At 31.1% G+C, this 19,277-nt stretch overlaps 2 protein-coding genes across 2 annotated transcripts; both read right to left on the bottom strand.

Annotated features, from left to right (window-relative positions):
- Positions 1 to 2,430: 2,430 nt before the first annotated feature.
- On the bottom strand, positions 2,431 to 4,090 carry LOC128031849 (uncharacterized). Its single transcript, XM_052622894.1, has 2 exons — positions 3,971 to 4,090; positions 2,431 to 3,461 (listed from the first exon to the last, which is right to left on the bottom strand). The coding sequence occupies exon 2, from the start codon at positions 3,443 to 3,445 to the stop codon at positions 2,690 to 2,692; it is 756 nt and encodes a 251-aa protein (XP_052478854.1). The 5' UTR covers positions 3,446 to 3,461; positions 3,971 to 4,090; the 3' UTR covers positions 2,431 to 2,689.
- A 6,789-nt stretch (positions 4,091 to 10,879) lies between these two features.
- On the bottom strand, positions 10,880 to 12,897 carry LOC105774955 (uncharacterized). Its single transcript, XM_012597518.2, has 2 exons — positions 12,753 to 12,897; positions 10,880 to 11,885 (listed from the first exon to the last, which is right to left on the bottom strand). Exon 2 carries the CDS (start codon positions 11,868 to 11,870, stop codon positions 11,115 to 11,117), a length of 756 nt encoding a protein of 251 aa, XP_012452972.1. The 5' UTR covers positions 11,871 to 11,885; positions 12,753 to 12,897; the 3' UTR covers positions 10,880 to 11,114.
- Positions 12,898 to 19,277: the final 6,380 nt, after the last annotated feature.

The following is a 19,277-nucleotide window of genomic DNA, read 5'->3' on the forward strand; positions in this document are numbered from 1 at the left end:
ATAATATATTATTACATTTGCCCTTTTAATGGTTTTATATATAAGAATGAAATGGTAATTTAATATAGTGCAATAGGGCGAGACAAACAATTATCTTAACGTCTACATATAAGTAATTTGAGTTTTGTCATCCATAAATGTATTGATGGTGTAAGGACTCTATTAAAACGCTCTAAGTTTATGAACTAATTTATAACTTTCTTTTGTATTGAACTAATTTAGAATTTGATTATAAAATTGGGATGTTTGGCAGAATTAACTTAAACTTTAAGTCAAATAAAATACATTGGTAAAACAATAAGGGAGAAATTATTAGGTGGACTTTTCCCACCACATAAGCAATGATCCCATCTAATTATATAATGCCAAATAAGATAATTTGTACATTTTATTGCTGACTAAAAAAATAAAAAAGAAGTCCAAAAAATTATGCTTTCTCCAACCTTCAACCATTCTGCATCAAACTCTAGAGAATCATCAAAGTTTGTTTTTTTCTTTATTTTCATTTATAGATCTTAAAGTATGGGAAGAAGCAAAAATTAAAACCACCATGATTAAGACTCAAAATACCGACCTTTCGTCTAAATAAAACATTCTACTTTCCCTTCATCTTCATTTATCATTGTCCTATTCCATTTCAAGATTTTTCCCTTTGCTTCGATTTCCACTTTGATATAAAGGATTGGAAAATGGAAATTCGGGATATTAGGCAAATTTAAAAAATTAAGGATTTAGTTTTGGGTTAATAGGAGTTTGATTTGAGGCTTAAGGTTATAAAATAATTGGGGATTTTAGATTTGGTAATTTAAATAAATTAGGGATTAGGGGTTTCAAAATTTGAGATAGCAAATAACAGAACGGGATTCTGTTTCTTTCTCAATCAATATCACAAATTGAAAAGGATTTTTCATCGAAATTTCACTTTAATGAAAAAGATTATAAGAATACTAAAGGGTGCATGGATGGAATTTTTTCCGTTTCATATTATTAAAAACAAGGGTTTTTAATCTTTTTCTTCATTTTTTATTTTCGTTGTTCAGATATGAGAATGATTGAAGAAGAAAACAAAAAAAATTGAATTTATTTTTAATTTCTTAGTCGTCAAATGACATAAAAACAATGTTACATGGCATTATATAATAAGACCATTGCTTATGTGGTGAGATAGGTCCACCTAATAATTTCTCCAATGAAGGTGTGTTTGGACGAGGGATCTGAAGGAGAGATTTTATTTGTATCAAGATTTTCAAAATTCTAAAAGTGAATTTCGTGGGTAAAAAATTTGGAGAATTTTAAAATTAATGAATAATTTCAAGAAGAGATTTTAATGGCTCAATTTCTCTTTTCAAATTCCACTTATAAGATATAGTTTTTTTCTCAAAATTCTCTACAAAATTTTTTTATTTGAGCTTTCTATAATTTTATTTCATTCACATGGTCTCAATATAAGAAAAATATTAAAATTTTAACAATAATTTTATTTAATTCTAACATATATTTTTAAAATTTTATTTCTTTAAAAGTATATATATTTTACAAATATATTGATATACATATTGAATGTTTTTATATTATTTATTTTAATATAATTTTATTCTTTTAAGTCAAGAAAATCTAATAACCTATTTTTTATTAAAATAATTATTTATCCAAATAAAGTAATTAAAGTATTTATTAGGGAGAAATCATCCAACCACACTGATAAAGCAGGGGATAAGAAGCAAAACAGCTTCGTATATCCACACATGCTCTACATACAAAACCAAAACAACACATAGAATTAAGTTTAGTAGGATCATACTGACATCACAACCAACAAAATTGTTAGGCACTTATACTATCTGCTCCATTTCATGTTAGAATAACAATTGGAACATTCAGTTGGGACAGTCAAAGGTTGTGAGAATGTTGGCATATTTGACCATGAATAAAATATGCTTATGCAACAAATGAGTATGTGGTTCGTGATAATGAAAACCAAATCCATGTGAAAAATTTTAGTTCATTCAAATGACTTACTTAAAGGAGGAGAAGAAAACTCTATCCTTTTCCTGATCAGAATATTTGAAGCTACTGAAGCATTTAGTTATGAAGAAATTTATGGAATACTCATTGGAGCTGCTATTAAATGAGATCAATCTTAAAGTCTATCAAAATACTGTTGAAGTCATTTTTGAAGATAGGTTTCATTGTCGACTTGCAGAGTATGCTTTGTGCTTTTATTGATAATTTTATTTGACACTCTTTATAGGTTTTATAGGAGTGAAATTTCATGATTTGTATGTGAGAATATTTTAGGGTGAGTGATTGTAACAATTAGATTCATTATTAGGGTTGTAATTATTCATTGTGTAAAAATAGATTGGGATAAAGCTAATAGGTGATCCAAACACAATTGTTAAATAAGATCATTCATTGATCAAAGCTCTGCAGAGTAAGATTGTTGATCTGAATTACATTAACATGTTACTTGTTATTTGTCACCTTACTTTGCACTTGACTTTGTTGATAAGCACTCTGTTCCAACTCACCGTTCCACTCTAATCCAATTGAAGTTGGAACGACAATAAACCAAGTTGTTTCGAAAACAAATCACACTTGAAATTAGGCTCAACTTGTTGCTTGAACAAGTTCAAGCCTTATTTAACAAACCAAACATAAACATAAACCACAACAAGCTCTGTTCTAACTAGCTCCGAGAAGGTTGAAATAAAGGGGCAATTAAATCAAATGGCTCTCCAAGTATAGCAAAAACGACCAGCTTGAGAAATCTGATCAACAAAACTTCCGAGGTTCGCCCAACTCTTGATAGTTCCACTTTTGGAGCTAGATTTTTCAGTAAAAGGAATTTACTCTGCTCATTAGTTTCAGAACCAGGTCGAAAATAACCCTTAATCCAGTTATCGCGACATGCTTCTTTCATACATGCCACATGGTAACATAGGTTACCATCCGAGGAAACATAGGACAAACATTGGACATCGTTTGATGATCTGTTCTTCCTATCGCATTTCAAGCATTTCGATTCAAAGAAATTGAATTTGGTCCCTCTGCGAAGTTTGATTTTCATGTCGGAACCTGGAAGGGTGATGGTCGTATGAAGTGTCGCACAGTAGGGATGTAAACTGTATTTCCTTTTAGAGCAATGGTACATGCGTCCTTGTATGTCTAAGGCACAAATGCGGCAGGCTGGGGCTACAGTTAAAGGATTTTTCTGGTAAAATTGAAACTTGCAGTTTTTGAATAATGGATTTGATAAGGGTGTGCGACCTTCACTTATACAACCCACATGAAGGACGTAATTGCAAAACCGCACCCGGGGACATTTGTAGCAATTCCCAAACCCTAGCTCTTTGCAACCGTTGCAAATGAAAAGACCTTCCCTATTTTCTAGCTTAAGGTCATGTCCGTGCTCCCCATCGTTTTGTCTATCCAGTCCTGGCATCTCCTAATTTGCTTTTCTGCAAAGAATTACATGCCACCAATGTTACTTCCATGCAAACTTTTGTTTTATTTGTAATTTCCTTCTATAAGAATTAGGCTTGCCTACGAATCAAATCGCTACTTAAATTAAAATTTTCTATTTCGAAATTCAAATATTCATATCCACTTATTTTTGTGAATATTCATGGTGGTAAATTCTATTGAATTTCGAACCGAATATAGATAAATAATTGTAGTTTCCTCAATTAATCATTTCTTAACCAAAGCTATATGGTGAAAAGAAAATGAAGACAGATATATTAATGAGAGAAAAAACTTCAAATTCTATTGTTACAAAAACTAATGTATCTATATATATATATAGAATGTTTTTGAAAGTTAATAAGGGCTAAACTTATCAAATCACTTGATTCGACTCGATCACTTAGATCAATTTAGGTGATTCAAAGAAAATAAATTATTAAAAATTTAAAATATAAAAATAATATAAAAAATTTACTCAAATGTCAGTTTGATTGATTTGTACCTGTTTAATATCTCTGAATTGATCAATATTTTAATCAATTTTCAATTCAACTAATCCGATCAGCCGGTCTTCAAGTAACTAACCAACAAAGCTGGTTTAATAAATTCTATGAAAGCTTTTAAGATGCAGAAATAAAGAGAACCAAGTTATGTATTTATAGCATAAAGACCAGTTGATTTTACAACAAGTAACACCCAAATGCTCTTTCATTCTTGATAGTTATTTCTTTCCCAGTTCCCACATAATAAATCATTTTCTTTTAAAATATTGACTTATTATTAAATCATAAGTCATTTTATATAATAGGATTTTCTGTTTTAAGTATAATATGTAATCCCATAAAGTCATTTTATCATAAGTAATCGTTACAATTACTTTAAAAGTTTATTAAAAATAAAATGTTTGCTTCATGATATTATTTGTTCCCTAAATGAAAAGTAAACCAGCAACACAGTTCATTTTATATGATTTTATTTTAACATATTAATTCATTGACCTTAATTTTTCTTTTTGCTTTTTTTTTTTATATCTGTATGATAATTAAACAGATAAGCATAAGCATAAATAATTACTTGTTTTTGCTTTCCCTTTTGGTCGTTGGAAAAAGTTTGGACAACACGTTAGAATCTGAGTGGTTTCCCAGAAATTAACATTGTCCATCTATCTTCCTTCCGATTTCAGGCCCAATTTCTTGGCAGGTTTGTTGATATGTCATATTGATTGCCCAATTCCACTTAGATTGATCATTGTTTTCATAATGAGCTTTACCTTTTGGTCGTCGGAAAAAGTTTGGTCAACACGTCAGAATTTGAGTGGTTTCCCAGAAATTAACTTTGTCCACCTATCTTCCTTCCTATTTCACGCCCAATTTCTAGGCAGGTTTGTTGATATGTCATATTGATTGCCCAATTCCACTTAGATTGATCATTGTTTTCATAATAAGAATTGATTTATCAATTGGTTAGATTGTGTACAAGCCCAATAATGCTCGGGCCCAAGCAAATAAATAGGCCCAAGTTACTAAACCAAGCTTGCTAGCCCAAAACACCAGCAGGAACCCTAGGCGCAGCAGCTCCCACACGCACGCCGCAACAGCGCCCACACGCCGCGCTCGTCGCGCGCACTCCACGGTCACCAAACCTGCGAAAAAGGGGGACACAAGCATAGCAAATAACGGAAAGAAGTGGGGTTTTTGATTTTTTTTTTAGATTTTTGGTGTTAATCGGCTATATAAAGCCGATGAAAATCTGTATCAAGGGGGATCAATAAAAAAGGATTCAATATTAACAAACAAACTTTTTTTTTCGAATACAAAAGGTGTTTTTTCATTTTCTCAGCATTTTGGAGTTTCGTTTTTTTTTTCTCTTTTCTTTCTTTTAGCCTTTTTTATTATTTTAATTTTCATTGAAAATAAAAAGAAAGGAGGAAGAAACTTACCTGGTCGCCGGAGTCGACGGGCCGGCGTCTTCTCCGTCGACGGAGGCCGTAGGCATAGGTTGAACGGCGGCGGCGTTAAGATGGAACGAAACCCTAGCAAAGGAGGCTAGGGTTTTAAGAGTTTTTTTGTTTAAAGCAAAGCAGGAAATGGAATTTTTTTTAAAAAAATGTTGGTTTTATAATTGAATTGAAACGGCGCCGTTTGATGGCCAGACCCGCGCGGTAACCCGACCCGGGGGGGAGGATCCGCGCGTTCTGGTTAAAGGGAAATTTTCGCAATTGGTCTCTCCTTTTTGCAACGCGCTTCGATTAAACCTGTTTTGCTCCTTTTTAAGTTGGGTCGCATATTTTATTTTTATTTCAATTTGGCTCATGCTGCTGCGCAACGTTTTGAGAGAATGGGTTAATTTCTATTTGGGTCCTCCTCTTATTGTGCGCGTTTTGATTTGGTCTCTTTGCGTGTTTTCTAACTTTAAATTCTGCCCTTAAACTCCTTTTATTTTCGTTTTAATCCTTCATTTGTCATTTTAGTTTTTTAAATCTTGTTAATATTATTATTGTATCCTTATTATTATATTATTCGTTATTTTTATCATCATTATTATTTTTATACACTTACACGCATTTTTTTATATAATATATATATATATACATATACTTTCTATAAATACATGCGCATTTTACATGTATATTTATTTTCATATTTTTTTATATACATATAGATACTCATACTTTATTAATATATTATACTTATTTTTGTTTATATTTTATAAGTACATGTACATATTTTATTATTATTTTCTTTTCATAATTTTTGTATACATTTATATATATATTACCGCTTTACAATACATATATAGGTATAATTTAAATTAAAGTATTGGTTTCTTGTGGTACATTAGCATTTTACTATACTTTTTAAAGCATCTATTTTGGTTGCGTCAAAGCATTAAAATCATCATATTTTACAAATTTCTAAAATATTTGGCATTTGTGATTCTTGAGAAAGATAGTGCCCTAACTTACTGGATTGCGATTATTTTTCGATGAATTTAGAAAGCCAAGTATTCATTTCACAATAAATTCACAAATTTCAAATAAAAGCTTATTCTCGGGAATTTAAAAATGTCGGGTCCTAACTTACTGGTCATGACATTTTATTATCTCGAAATAAGAATTTCTGAAACAAAAGACAATATTCGGTATTTTGAAGATTTAAAAATATTGTGCCCTAACTCACTGGGTGTGGTGTTTTATTTCTTTGAAATAAGAATGTTTTGTTATTTTGGTTCATTCACGAGATAAGAAGTTTTCTTTTAAAATCTTTTCAAGTTTTCGATACCAAGACATTAAATAATCAATTTGGTACCGATTTTGGGCGTTTCGAGGGTGCTAACACTTCCTCGTGTGTAACTGACTCCCGAACCTGTTTTCTCAAATTGCGCAGACCAAAATTGTTTTTAAGGTGAGCCGATCACACCCCAATCAAGGATCGGTGGCGACTCCAATTTTTATTTTTAAAGTTGACAACTAAATTTTTGTTTTCAAAAAACGGTTTCGACAGCTTGAAAATCATTTAAGGAGTTCCACCTATTGATTAGCTAGCTAGATGGTTGAACTTACTAGTTGTACTAATTGAATAGATATTTTCTATTTTAACATTTTAAAAATTTTATAATTTATTCAATTGAACCAGACAATTGGTTAAATTAGTCAAAACGATGGGACCGAAAATCTATGATCTCATCGATTCGACCAACCATCCAATTTTGAAAACTTTTGTAACAGTCCATTTTTCAGTTGCAATGAAAACAGTAATTTCGTAACCCCATTTTCTGATAATCGAGTTCGTAAATGTTATTATTTAATATTTACAAGGTTAGTATGAAATTTAATTAGAGTGTGGTCATTTAATTTTATTGAATTAATAATTAATTAAAGTACAAGTTTATTGACCCTAAAGTCAATGGTATTCGGAAAATCAGGTATGAGGACTTTGTTTTCGTAAATTGAGCTCGTAGATATTTCTATTAAATATTTACAAAGTTATTATATTGGTGAATTAAATTTTGGATAAATAATTTTACCAAATTATTAATTAATTAAAGTAAAAAATTAAATGGTAAAAATTAAGCACTAAAATAATTTTTTTGCTAAAATATTAAAATAGTAATTAAATGAAAGGTTGAAATGGCTAGCTCACTTTTGAATTTAGTGACGGTTTGGTGGATGTTTCTTTCCATTATTATAAAAATTGTTTAAATTAAATAAATATTATATGTTTAAAGCATAAAACAAAAGCCACCTATTTTATTTTTCTTTGTTCATTAAATCACCAAAAGAGAAGAGGGAAGCCATTGTTTGAAGCTTTAAAGGTTCGGCCCTATGCATGGTAAGTTTAAATTGATTTGTTTTTCATAAATTTTATATTTTTGAGATTGTGGTAGCTCAATTTAGTTAATTTTTGTATTAAATTGCAAAATTATCAAAGTTTACAAAAGTTACCATTGTTGAATCTTGAAGTTTTTGGCACTAAATTGTTAGATTTTAAGTTTAGATCGAAAAAGAACTAGTTTTTAAAATGAAAACTGTTAGCTTTGAACTTAGGGACTAAAATGCAATAATTTTGAATTTGGTATGAAATTTCTATAAATATTGTTATTAGAGGGCTGTAGAAGGATAGAATTAAGATTGATTTTGAAATCGAGGCTCAAATTTTAAAGTTATAGCTATTTCAAATTTAGGGAGCAAATTGAATAAATTGCAAAAGTTTAGGAAACTTTTGAAAAGTGAACTTGAATTGACTTATGGTTATAATAGAATGTTAAAATATGTTTAGAACTTATAAATTGCAAAGAATTATTATAAATCGGGATTGGAATCAACCTGAAGATAATTGAAGAAGACAAAATTTTAAATTAGTCTTTGACGTTTCATTAGTTGTTGTTTTTGTCAGATAAGTTCATGTGAGCGCTACTCTATTAATTGATGACATATTTATATTATATATATTATTTTAGTCTAATTGTTATGTATAGAAAATGTTTGAAATAAAAAGGACTAAATTGAAAGATATAAACTATACGATAAATATGAATGGATACGCAATTTCTAATGGATGTAAAATTGTTATACGAAGGGAGGATATGTACATGTTGATACTGTAATGTTTAAAAGGTATATGGATTGCTATTGTCATATGACAAATGTTCATAAAAGAAGAAATGGAAATGATACGAATTCGACAATAGGCCCGTGTGAATTTCGTAAACATTTGAGATATAAATGTCATATCATTAAGATTCCAGAAAGGAAAACGGGTGTTGTAATCAGGGATTAATTTAATGATTGAGATCCAACATATGTTACGGATTCTTGACAGCTTGAGCGAGTAACATCAAATCTTTCTTAATTGATGGTTGAGATTCAGCACATGTTGTGGATTCTCGACAACTTGAGTGAGCAACATCAAATCTTTATTTATCAATGGCTAAGATCCAGTATATGTTGCGAATTCCCGACAACTTGAGTGAGTAGCACCAAATAAAGCTTCTATAAATAGATTAGCTCTACAGCTTGTTGGAGTAGATTAATCTCGTGTATTTGAAGTTAAAATACTATAGTTCTTCCGGACAAAACGAAAATTAAATGGTAATGAAATGATTCAGTATGGATTCTCTTGATAAGTTTACATATTGAAGAAGGTTAGATAGTATGACGTAAAGTAGTTTGGTTATACATGTATATGGAAATTTATACCACAATCTTGTTACGTGCGGTATTATCCTACATGTTGTCTTGTGGAATGGTTTATGAATGGATTTATAAGGATGTCAATGATATGTCATGCCTTTGTGCTACAATTACTTAAATTGTTATAATGACAAGGTAAGTTAAGTCGATCTTTTATAAACTTACTAAGCATATGTAATGTTTACCCTATTGTGTTTTCTTTATTTGTAGTTGTCTTTTACTCGGCGAGGAGATTGGATCACTTCGGAGCTCATACTATCAAACCTTTGATTTGGTAGTCTTTTAACTATTTTGGACTCGTTTATGTTGCATGTATATAGGTATTGTTGTCGTCATTAATTGAATTTGTTAGGATTTATATATCAAAGAGTTCAATTAAATATTTATAAAAAAAAGATTGTGGACCTATACAATCAATTTCTTCAAACCCACTCCACCGTCACATCAGTAACACATGTTTTAGAGACTTCGTTTAGCCAATTTGGACATATAGAGATCTCATTCAACTTCCTCTTCCGTAGGTTATCATTAGTGGCAATATGGTTACCACAAGGTCTCCAAATGAAGTTTTTCACCTTATTAGGAATGTCAAGTCCCAAATTAATTAACTCAGTTTTCAGAGTGTATAACCCCATTTTCAATTATAGCCAACTTGACCTTATCTTCCTATTGGGCACATAAAGGTATATCATTATTGAAATGAGCTTATCATCGGTAATAAAATTTTGAATCTGCTCCATATGGCAAGTTTCTGTCTCAACATCAATTATTTTAGAAAGCATTGCTCATAAACAATTATACAAGAAAAGAAGGTTAAGGAAAAGAAAGAATTTTTTATGCATTTTGTTTGAATAGTTAAAATTAATAACAAAAATTTACACCAAAAAATTATTATAGTAACTTTTCTAAATTATTTATTAAGGAAAATGAATATATTTATAAATTATTTATTAAAACTAATTTAAACTAGCATATAAATTTTGTATTCATTAAAACTAGCATAATATATAAAAATAATGTTATAAAATAAATAGACAAAGAGTAAAGAAGAAAGAAAATGGAGAGCAAAAAGAACATATTTTATTGATTAATGGGATGTTTACAATGCTGCTCCAAAGTCTCTATTTGTAAGTATAAGAAAAATAAATGAAGTAGAGATCTACTTCTAATCACTATTAGAATTTAAAGTACATCAAAACTTATCTAGATCTTGATTGACATCCACTTAATAAAATATTCATAACAAATAATATAATATAAAGTACTATAAATTTAAAAACGGAATGGTGTCGGGCCTTGAATATTGAAGCCTGAACTTGACCTATATTTTAAATGTGCCTAACTTTTTGTTCAAGTCTATTTCTGGGACCTAATATTTTTGTTCAAACCCTTTCAAATTTTGAGTGGGCCTTTGGGCCTTTACAAATAGTCTGGACTATGAACAAGTCTACTCTTGATGAAGTAGCATTGCCCACTTGCAAAATATAATTCTTAAGAGTGTTTAGTTTAACTGTTGCTTTGTGTTTTTATTGATAATTTTATTTGACACTCTAGATTTTATTGGAGTGAAATTTCATGATTTGTATGTGAGGATATTTTGGGTGAATGATTGTAACAAAAAGATTTATTATTGGGGTTTGTAATTATCCATTGTGTTGAAGTAGATTGGAATAAAGTAATAGGTGATCCAAAACAGTATAATAAAATTGTTGATCTGAATTAGGTTAACAAATATTACTTGTTATTTCCCAGCTTACTTTGCACTCTACTTTGTTGATAAGCACTCTGTTCCAACTCAACGTTCTACTCTCTAATCCAACTGAAGTTGGAACGACAACAAACCAAGTTGTTTCAAAAACAAATCACACTTGAAATTTGGCTCAACTTGTTGCATGAACAGGTTCAAGCCTTATTTAACAAACCAAGCATAAACATAACAACAAGCCTTATCTAACTAGTTCTGAGAAAACTGAAATAAAGGGGCAATTAAATCAAATGGCTCTCCAAGTATAGCATAAACGACCAGCTTGAGAAATGTGATCAACGAAACTTCCGAAGTTTGCCCAACGCTTGATAGTACTTCTTTTGGAGCTAGATTTTGTAGTGCAAGGAATTTACTCTGCCCATTAGTTTCAGAACCAGGTCGAAAATAACCCTTATTCCAGTTATCGCGACATGCTTCTTTCATGCATGCCACATGGTAACATAGGTTACCATCCGAGGAAACATAGGACAAACATTGGACATCGTTTGATGATCTGTTCTTCCTATCGCATTTCAAGCATTTCGATTTAAAGAAATTCAACTTGGTCCCTCTGCGAAGTTTGATTTTCATGTCGGAATCTCGAAGGGAGAAGGTCGTCTGAAGTGTCGCGCAGTAGGGATGTAAACTGTATTTCCCTTTAGAACAACGGTACATGCGTCCTTGTATGTCTAAGGCACAAATGTGGCAGGCTGGGGCTACAGTTGAAGGATTTGTCTGGTAAAATTGAAACTCGCAGTTTTTGAATAATGAATTTGATAAGGGTGTGTGACCTTCACTTATACAACCCACATGAAGGACGTAATCGCAAAACCACACCCAGGGACATTTGTAGCAATTCCCAAACCCTATCTCTTTGCAACCGTTGCAAATGAAAAGACCTTCCCTAGATCTCCGCTCAAGGTCATGTAGGTGCTTGTTATCTTTTTGTTTATCTAGTCCTGGCATTTCCTAATTGACTTTCTGCAAAGAAATAAATGCCACTAATGTTACATGCAAACTTTGGTTTTATTTGTAATTTTCTTTTATAAGAATTAGACTTGCTTAGAAATCAAATTGGTATAGATAGCCTATTGTCACGTAAATTAAAAATTTCATCTCGTCATATCCCTTTGTTTTGTTGGTAAATTGAATTTTAGTGATGGGTGACAAATCAAATCAAATAACTGATATAATTTTATAAACATACTTAAAAAAATTTTATACAATTTTTAAAACGGCCTATAACCCTTTCCAACTCTTAAACAGAAAGATAAATACATTTCAGCGTGCTTAAACATATATCCTCCTGCATTGACAATCATACCGATACGAATTGAGTTACGACTTGATCGGCAAAAAATGTCTAATTTAATTAATATTATTATACATCTATATGGGTTATATGCGATGAGGGGAAAAGAAAGAAAAAATATATTTAACTTAAAAAGAAATATACGCAACTAATATTATATGTTCTACTATAGTAGAAAATATAAATATTTTAAATGTTAAATTTCGAACCGAATATAGATAACTAATTATACTTTCTTCAATTAATCATTTCTTAACCAAAGCTATATGGTGAGAAGAAAAATTAAGACTGATACATTAATGAGAAAAAAAAGATCACTAGAAATTCTATTGTTACAAAAACTAATATATCTATAAAAAAATTAAACTATTTCTGAATATTTTTGGAAGCGGATTGGTGGTCAAATCACTTGTTTTTGACTTGATCAATTTGATCAGTTTAAGTGGTTCAAAAAAATAAATTATTAAAAATTCAAAAAAAAATTGATCCAATCTCTAATTCAATCAGTTTTTTAATTCGATTCAATTGATTTGTACCTGTTTAAGAGCCAACCGATTTTATATCTCTCAGTCGACCAATACTTTAATTAGTCTCCGATTCAACTAATCCGATGAACCCATCTTCAAATAAGCAAGCTTCAAGGAACTAACGAACAAAGATGGTTTAATAATTTCTTTGAAGGCTTTTAAGACGCAGAAATAAAAAGAACCAAGTTATGTATTTATAGCACATAAAGACCGGTTGACTTTTTCACAACTAACTCCCAAATGCTCTTTTATTGGTTCATGAATTAATGGTTATTTCTTTCCCAGTCCCCACCTATACATCATTTTTAAAAAAAATATTGATAAGTTTAAGATTGGTTCGAAGATATTTCAATTCGAATTATAATTATTTAAACATATATCATTTATAATTATATTTGTATTATAATATTAAAAAAATATATTTTGAAAGAACATATTAAATAGAAATTTCTTGTGTTGATTTATGTCTGATTTTAAAATTTTTATTTGATTTTTCTATGTAAAGTCAAAACGAAAAAATATTTTTTTCTGTGAAAAGAGCTTAAACTAGACGACTAAGTCAAATTTCTCATTATACCACAAAACAATATATTTTTATTTTCAGTTCCATCATATTTACAATAATTGTAATTAGCTATTATGGACCGAACTAGCTTAATCTGAATTCGACTAACATTTTCGAGATGTTAAGTCAAAATGCTTATTTAGTTTTAATTTATAACTAAAACAATACAATAAAATTGAAATTATCAATTAATAATATAATATAATCCTATGGGATCAAATTCACACCATAGAAACTTAACTTTGATTAAAAAATTAATCTGGAATGATTTTTTATCCATCATCAAGATAAAAGAAAAGGGAAATATTGCATTTTATATCCTGTCATTTTCTTAGTGCTAAATTTTTATATTATTTTAGCTATCACCCTGCAAGTTGTTGACAATATAATATTAACAAAGGTTTGTTAGATATATTTTATTCTTCTAATTTGTTTATTGTTGCATTAAATTCGAGTATTACAATACGAAATCAAATCATATCTGAATTAAATATTATTATTTATTGTGTATTTAAAACAATTAAATATTCGAATTTGGTAGTTTTGACTAAACAAACAGTTGCGGATGACTTGACAATGAATTCTAGGTCGAAGCGACTAATCCGATCTGTTTTTCACATTCATAGGAGTTCGTCTATATTTCTGCTTTACGAATATGATATTTTCTAGGATTTCTAATAATCAAGTGCTATTCCTATCTTGGCATTTCTAATTTCTAGAGTTTTATCCCCAATTAGAAAGGGTCTAGAAAAACTTTCTAGCTATGAATCGGATATAGAACCAATGGGGGATGCTTGGTTACAATTTTGAATTCGTTATTATATGTTTGCTCTAGTTTATTATTATTATTATTATTATTATTATGTTGAAACAGTTTTCTTTATCCATGGACAATGTATTGAGAGTACCCGTATTCATAGAAGCTTTCATTAAGTTTATGTCATAAATTGTGTTTTAAATAAATAAGCAGATAATGAATGTGGATCTCAATGTTTGAATCTATTCCTTAAAAAATTGAATTAATTAATCATATTATTTATGCAAAAATAAAAGTAAAAATTCAAGAATTAATCTTCGTGAATGTATGATGGTTGTTAATAGGGCCTTTCTGTTTTATGTATAATATAATCTCCTAAGTCATTGTATATAATATAATGTCAAAAACAAGTATGAAGAAAAAAATGAAATGTTTACTTCAAAACATCATTATAATTATTTTAAAAGTTAATTAAAATATAAAATGTTTGCTTCATGATATTAGGTATGGATTTATTTATTCGGTAAATGAAAAGTAAATCAGCGACATTGGTCATTTTATATGCAATATGACCGACATATGATTTTGTTTTAACAGATTAAAAAATAAAATATATTCAATTTGATTTGATTTAAAATGATAAAATTTTAATTTAAGTTGGACATATAAAATTAGATTCATCCATTCTATTAATGTAAAATTTTTTTATACAATGTAAGTATAAACTCACACACATTACATTATTATATTGGGAAACCTGTTGATTGAACCCTAATCTCGAATATACATTAGCTTACTTCTTGAGTTTGATTATTTTTGTTTTTAATTCAACTCAATTTGATGAAATATTAATCAATGTTAATATGTGGAAATCTCGTGATGAACTAATGACAACACCAGTGCCCTAAACATTTAAAAGAATCCTGTGCAAGAACCAAGTACATTGATATCAAACACCATTTTATTCGAGAATTGGTTGAGAATGGGTTTGTTGAGCTGAGGTATGTGTCCACTCAAGGCCAGCTACCTGATTTCTTCACCCAAGCATTGGAGTCCAACAGATTCAAGAGTTTAACAAGCTTTGTTGGGGTGCGTCAACCTTGAAAGTGTTGACAATTATGGACGGCATCCGCACGATGATCCTTGATGTTGTTTTTGACTTATTTTATGATCATCATGGTGATTTTTATCTGCTAAAGTTTTGGGGGCTAATAAAATATTATTTTTTTGGCTCCAATTTTATTTTGGTGGGAATAAATCTTGGAGATGTTTCTCTCTTCGTATCTTGGAGGGAACTCGATTATATTGGGAGGTGACAACTTTTTCTTTCTATAAATGCTCAATCATATCTTCTCGTATCCTTACTGTTGATATATATTCAATCCCTATTCTCTTCATAAGCCTCACCAGTTTTCTTACTACCAAAGTTCTTTCTCTTGCTCGAAACTCTAACTCTCTTCAAGAAATCTTCAATTTTTTATCATGGAAAAAACTATGATCACTTCTACAGAGGAATATGAAAAGAAACAACCTCGGCAGTAGAACATTAGTGTGGGGACATCCAATCCCTAGGTTCAAAAAGAAGTTGATGAAACCTAGGAAGTTCCCACCTCCTCGAACACTTCCCAACTAGAGGTAACCCTCACAGTGTCAATCCTTTTGTGTCCAATCCCTCTTCAGAACTGTTTGCCCCAACCTCATTAGAGATTGTGGATGAAGGAGGTACAACTTCCATAGAAACACAGGCAGTTAGTCCTTCATAGGTCACTGATGGGTGTCGAGTCCACCAATATAAATCTACGCCTAATTTGCAATTTAAGCAGTATAGGGAGTAGGGTCGATCCCTCAAAGACTTGGTTTACTGAAAATTGTTTCTCTCTCGACTAGATTCGTGTCAGGGCAGTTGTCGTGCCCAAGAAATTTTGGGGGAGGATAAAATTGAAAACCTGAAATAAACAGAAAAAAATGCTTGAAAGTAAAAACTGAAAATAAAATAATAAAAACAGTTAAATAAATCTGAAGAAAAATTAAATATACTTAGCTCAACTTCAAGCACAGGTTTTTCCTCGTCTTTGAACCGATCCTCGAAATTAGATGAACTCCTCTTTTCCAATAAGCTAGTTATAGCTACCAAGGACGCCTCGAACACCAGCTCTTCCTTATGTAAATTAGTTACGGAACGTCCTATAACTAACCCTTAACGATCGAACAACCAACGAAACGTTCGTGATTTAGAACTTCGGCAGCTTTGCATTCTAAAAGAGCCTAGCTCAAATCAATGTCCTCAACCGCGTGGGACATTTAAATCCGGTTACTACTTCCCTTGATGGAACCAAACAACAATCCCCACTTGGCACGCCAATGTGTTCACGAAAAACCGAATAGACAATTGATCCTTTCGGAATTCCAACTGTACGTCTAACCACACTAACTTTAACGACGTCTTTTTTGACTTAGTGTTGATTTGACTTTATGAGTTGACAAAATCATCCTCTTAATCCGGAGAAATAATAAGTACTGAAATTTAAGAGTTAAATTGCTCGGGTTCGTAACTCACGGGTCTTGACGAAGTTAACACCGACCTAAAGCTGAAATGGGTTTAGTTGACTAAGGTTTGGGGCATGTTGGTATTGGGTATAATTGGAGAAGGTTGAATAAATGAAAAAGAAATGAAAGTAAGTGGGTGAGGTGACGCAAGGTTTGGGTGCCAAAGCTAGAAACTGATAGATGGAAAAATAGTATAAAAAATCAATGTCAGCAACTAAATTTGCAAAAAGGAAAGAAAAGATTGAATTCAAGAGATATAAGTTTGATTAAAAACTTGATGATTAAATGAACAAAGTAGCCCCCTATTTATACTAGTGGCTTTGCTAAATTAAGAGCCACTAGCCATAGAAAATTAAGGAAATAAAATATTTCATGATATAAAAATCCCTACATAATCTCCCACTAAGTCAACATAAAATTTCAGCTTACATCTTGGAAAAATCTGCTTTGGCCTGCCTTCTTTGCTCATTTCTTCAATCTAGCCCAATTGCTTCTCCTTTTTCTCTTTTTGACCCCAAATTGCACCCCTGTATAAAATTCAATATAAACTTGGAAAAATCAGTGGTGCATTCTTATAAATTGACCAATTAAATTACATAAAATATGTAATTTTTGCATTTAATCAAATCCCCCTACGTAGTTCATGCTAGTCCTTGAGCATTTTGTATGTATCTGCAAAAAGAAAAATTTTCTTGATAATACGACTTGATCCCCATGGTTTGCACAATTCAACAATTTAGTCTTTACATATTAACCTAGCCTTAAGAAATAAGGAAGAGTACCCCTCATTTTTATTTTTATTTATTTTTGTACTTAGAACATTTTCGAATTTTTTGACGCGAGACATGATGACAACCCAAGCACCATGTTCCGGTTACTCGATTCGGATGTCTCTAAGTGGGTTATTTCACCCTACTCGTGATACTTTGTTAGCGAAGTGAGTGCAAAGAAATTGGGCAGCCACACAGACTTTTTTATGCGAGATATGATGACAACCCAAGCACCATATTACGGTTACTTGGTCTGGTGTACAACCCCAATTTTCACTCTTAACATTCATATCAGAGAAGTATTATTTTATTTGTCATTTTTTTTCTCTTTTTCTTTTTCTTTTTTGATTAAATAGCTATTGAAAACATAAAGATCTAAACAGCTAAATATGTCAAACCACAAGTGGACCATCCCAATTTATCAAGGAAATTATTTACCTTCCACGAGAAGCATGCAAAAAGTGACAACAGATAAGCAAACCAGAACCAATTTATGTTCCCCTCCCCCTACTTATTTTACATTGTCTCAATGTAATTTAAAGGATAAAAAGTAAAGATAAGTAGGAAAAAGAGAGAAACAGAAACTCCCCAGTTATTTCAACGTCGTAGAGGGTGGATTGGGCCTTGGCTAAAATTAAAGGAATTTTGTAGGCTGAAATGGGAGCTTAAATTTTGTCTTGGAAGGTCTACAGGCAAAATAAAATAAAATAGAAGGAAGAAGAAAAAAAATAAAAAAAATAAAATGTGCAATTTTTATTTCTCGAATTTATAGCTTAGCTAATACTATGCTTAAATATTCAAGAAATAAATTATTAAAAACCAAGATTATGGGATTTAGTAAAATAGTCGTGATAAATGCACCAGGTAAGTTCCCAAGAAAGAGAGGTGAGTCACAATGGACATTCTTAAGTACCAAGTCTTTCCTTAGACAGAATCGATCCTCGACATGTATTTTTACTTTCTGTTTTACTTCTCCAAAAATTTTATTTGGATAAAGGAAAATTTTGGTTGCCTCCCAATAGCGCTTTGTTTAACGTCGCTAGCTTGACGACCTGTTATTCAAGTTCTGGGCTCCCCGAAAACAATCTCCTCAATTGTGTGCGTTTGAAAATTCTCACAAAAGGGTTTCAGTCGTTGGCCATTCACCTTAAAGCACTTTCAGGTTTCTTCGCTTTGAATTTCCACTGCACCATTTGAGAATAAATTAGTAATAGTAAATGGACCTATCCATTTGGATCGAAGTTTACCAGCGAAGATAGCATGAGGGTCTTTCCCTATTCTTTGGCCAAGAACAGCTCCCACACTTCGGTCACTTGCATCACACATGATTTCGAACGGGAAGTTCCAATTTGGTGGTTGCACTATGGGGGCAGAGACCAATTTCTGCTTTAGCACGTCAAATGCGTCTTTACAAGTCTGGTCAAATTCAAATTCTTTATCCTTTTGTAATAGACTGCAAAGCGGTTGCGCGATCTTTGAGAAGTATTTTATGAATCGTCTGTAAAATCCTGCATGGCCAAGAAACGAACGAACTTCCCTCACAGATATGGGGTAAGGTAATGAGTTAATAATATATGTTTTTGCTTTATCGACCTCAATTTCTTTCGAGGAAACTATATGACCCAAAATTAATCCTTTGTCAACCATGAAGTGGCATTTTTCATAATTTAAAATAAGATTAAATTCTAGGCATCTTTGTAATATCTTAGCAAGATTATCAAGACATTCATTAAACGAGTTACCGTACACCGTGAAGTCATCCATGAAGACTTCAATGATTTTCTCGACATAATCAGAGAATATGCTCATCATGCATCTTTAAAAAGTGGCCAGAGCATTACAGAATCCAAACTGCATTCGTCTATATGGAAACGTTCTGAAGGGGCACGTGAAAG

Source organism: Gossypium raimondii, chromosome 10 (genome assembly GCF_025698545.1).
Source record: "Gossypium raimondii isolate GPD5lz chromosome 10, ASM2569854v1, whole genome shotgun sequence".
NCBI lineage: Eukaryota > Viridiplantae > Streptophyta > Magnoliopsida > Malvales > Malvaceae > Gossypium > Gossypium raimondii.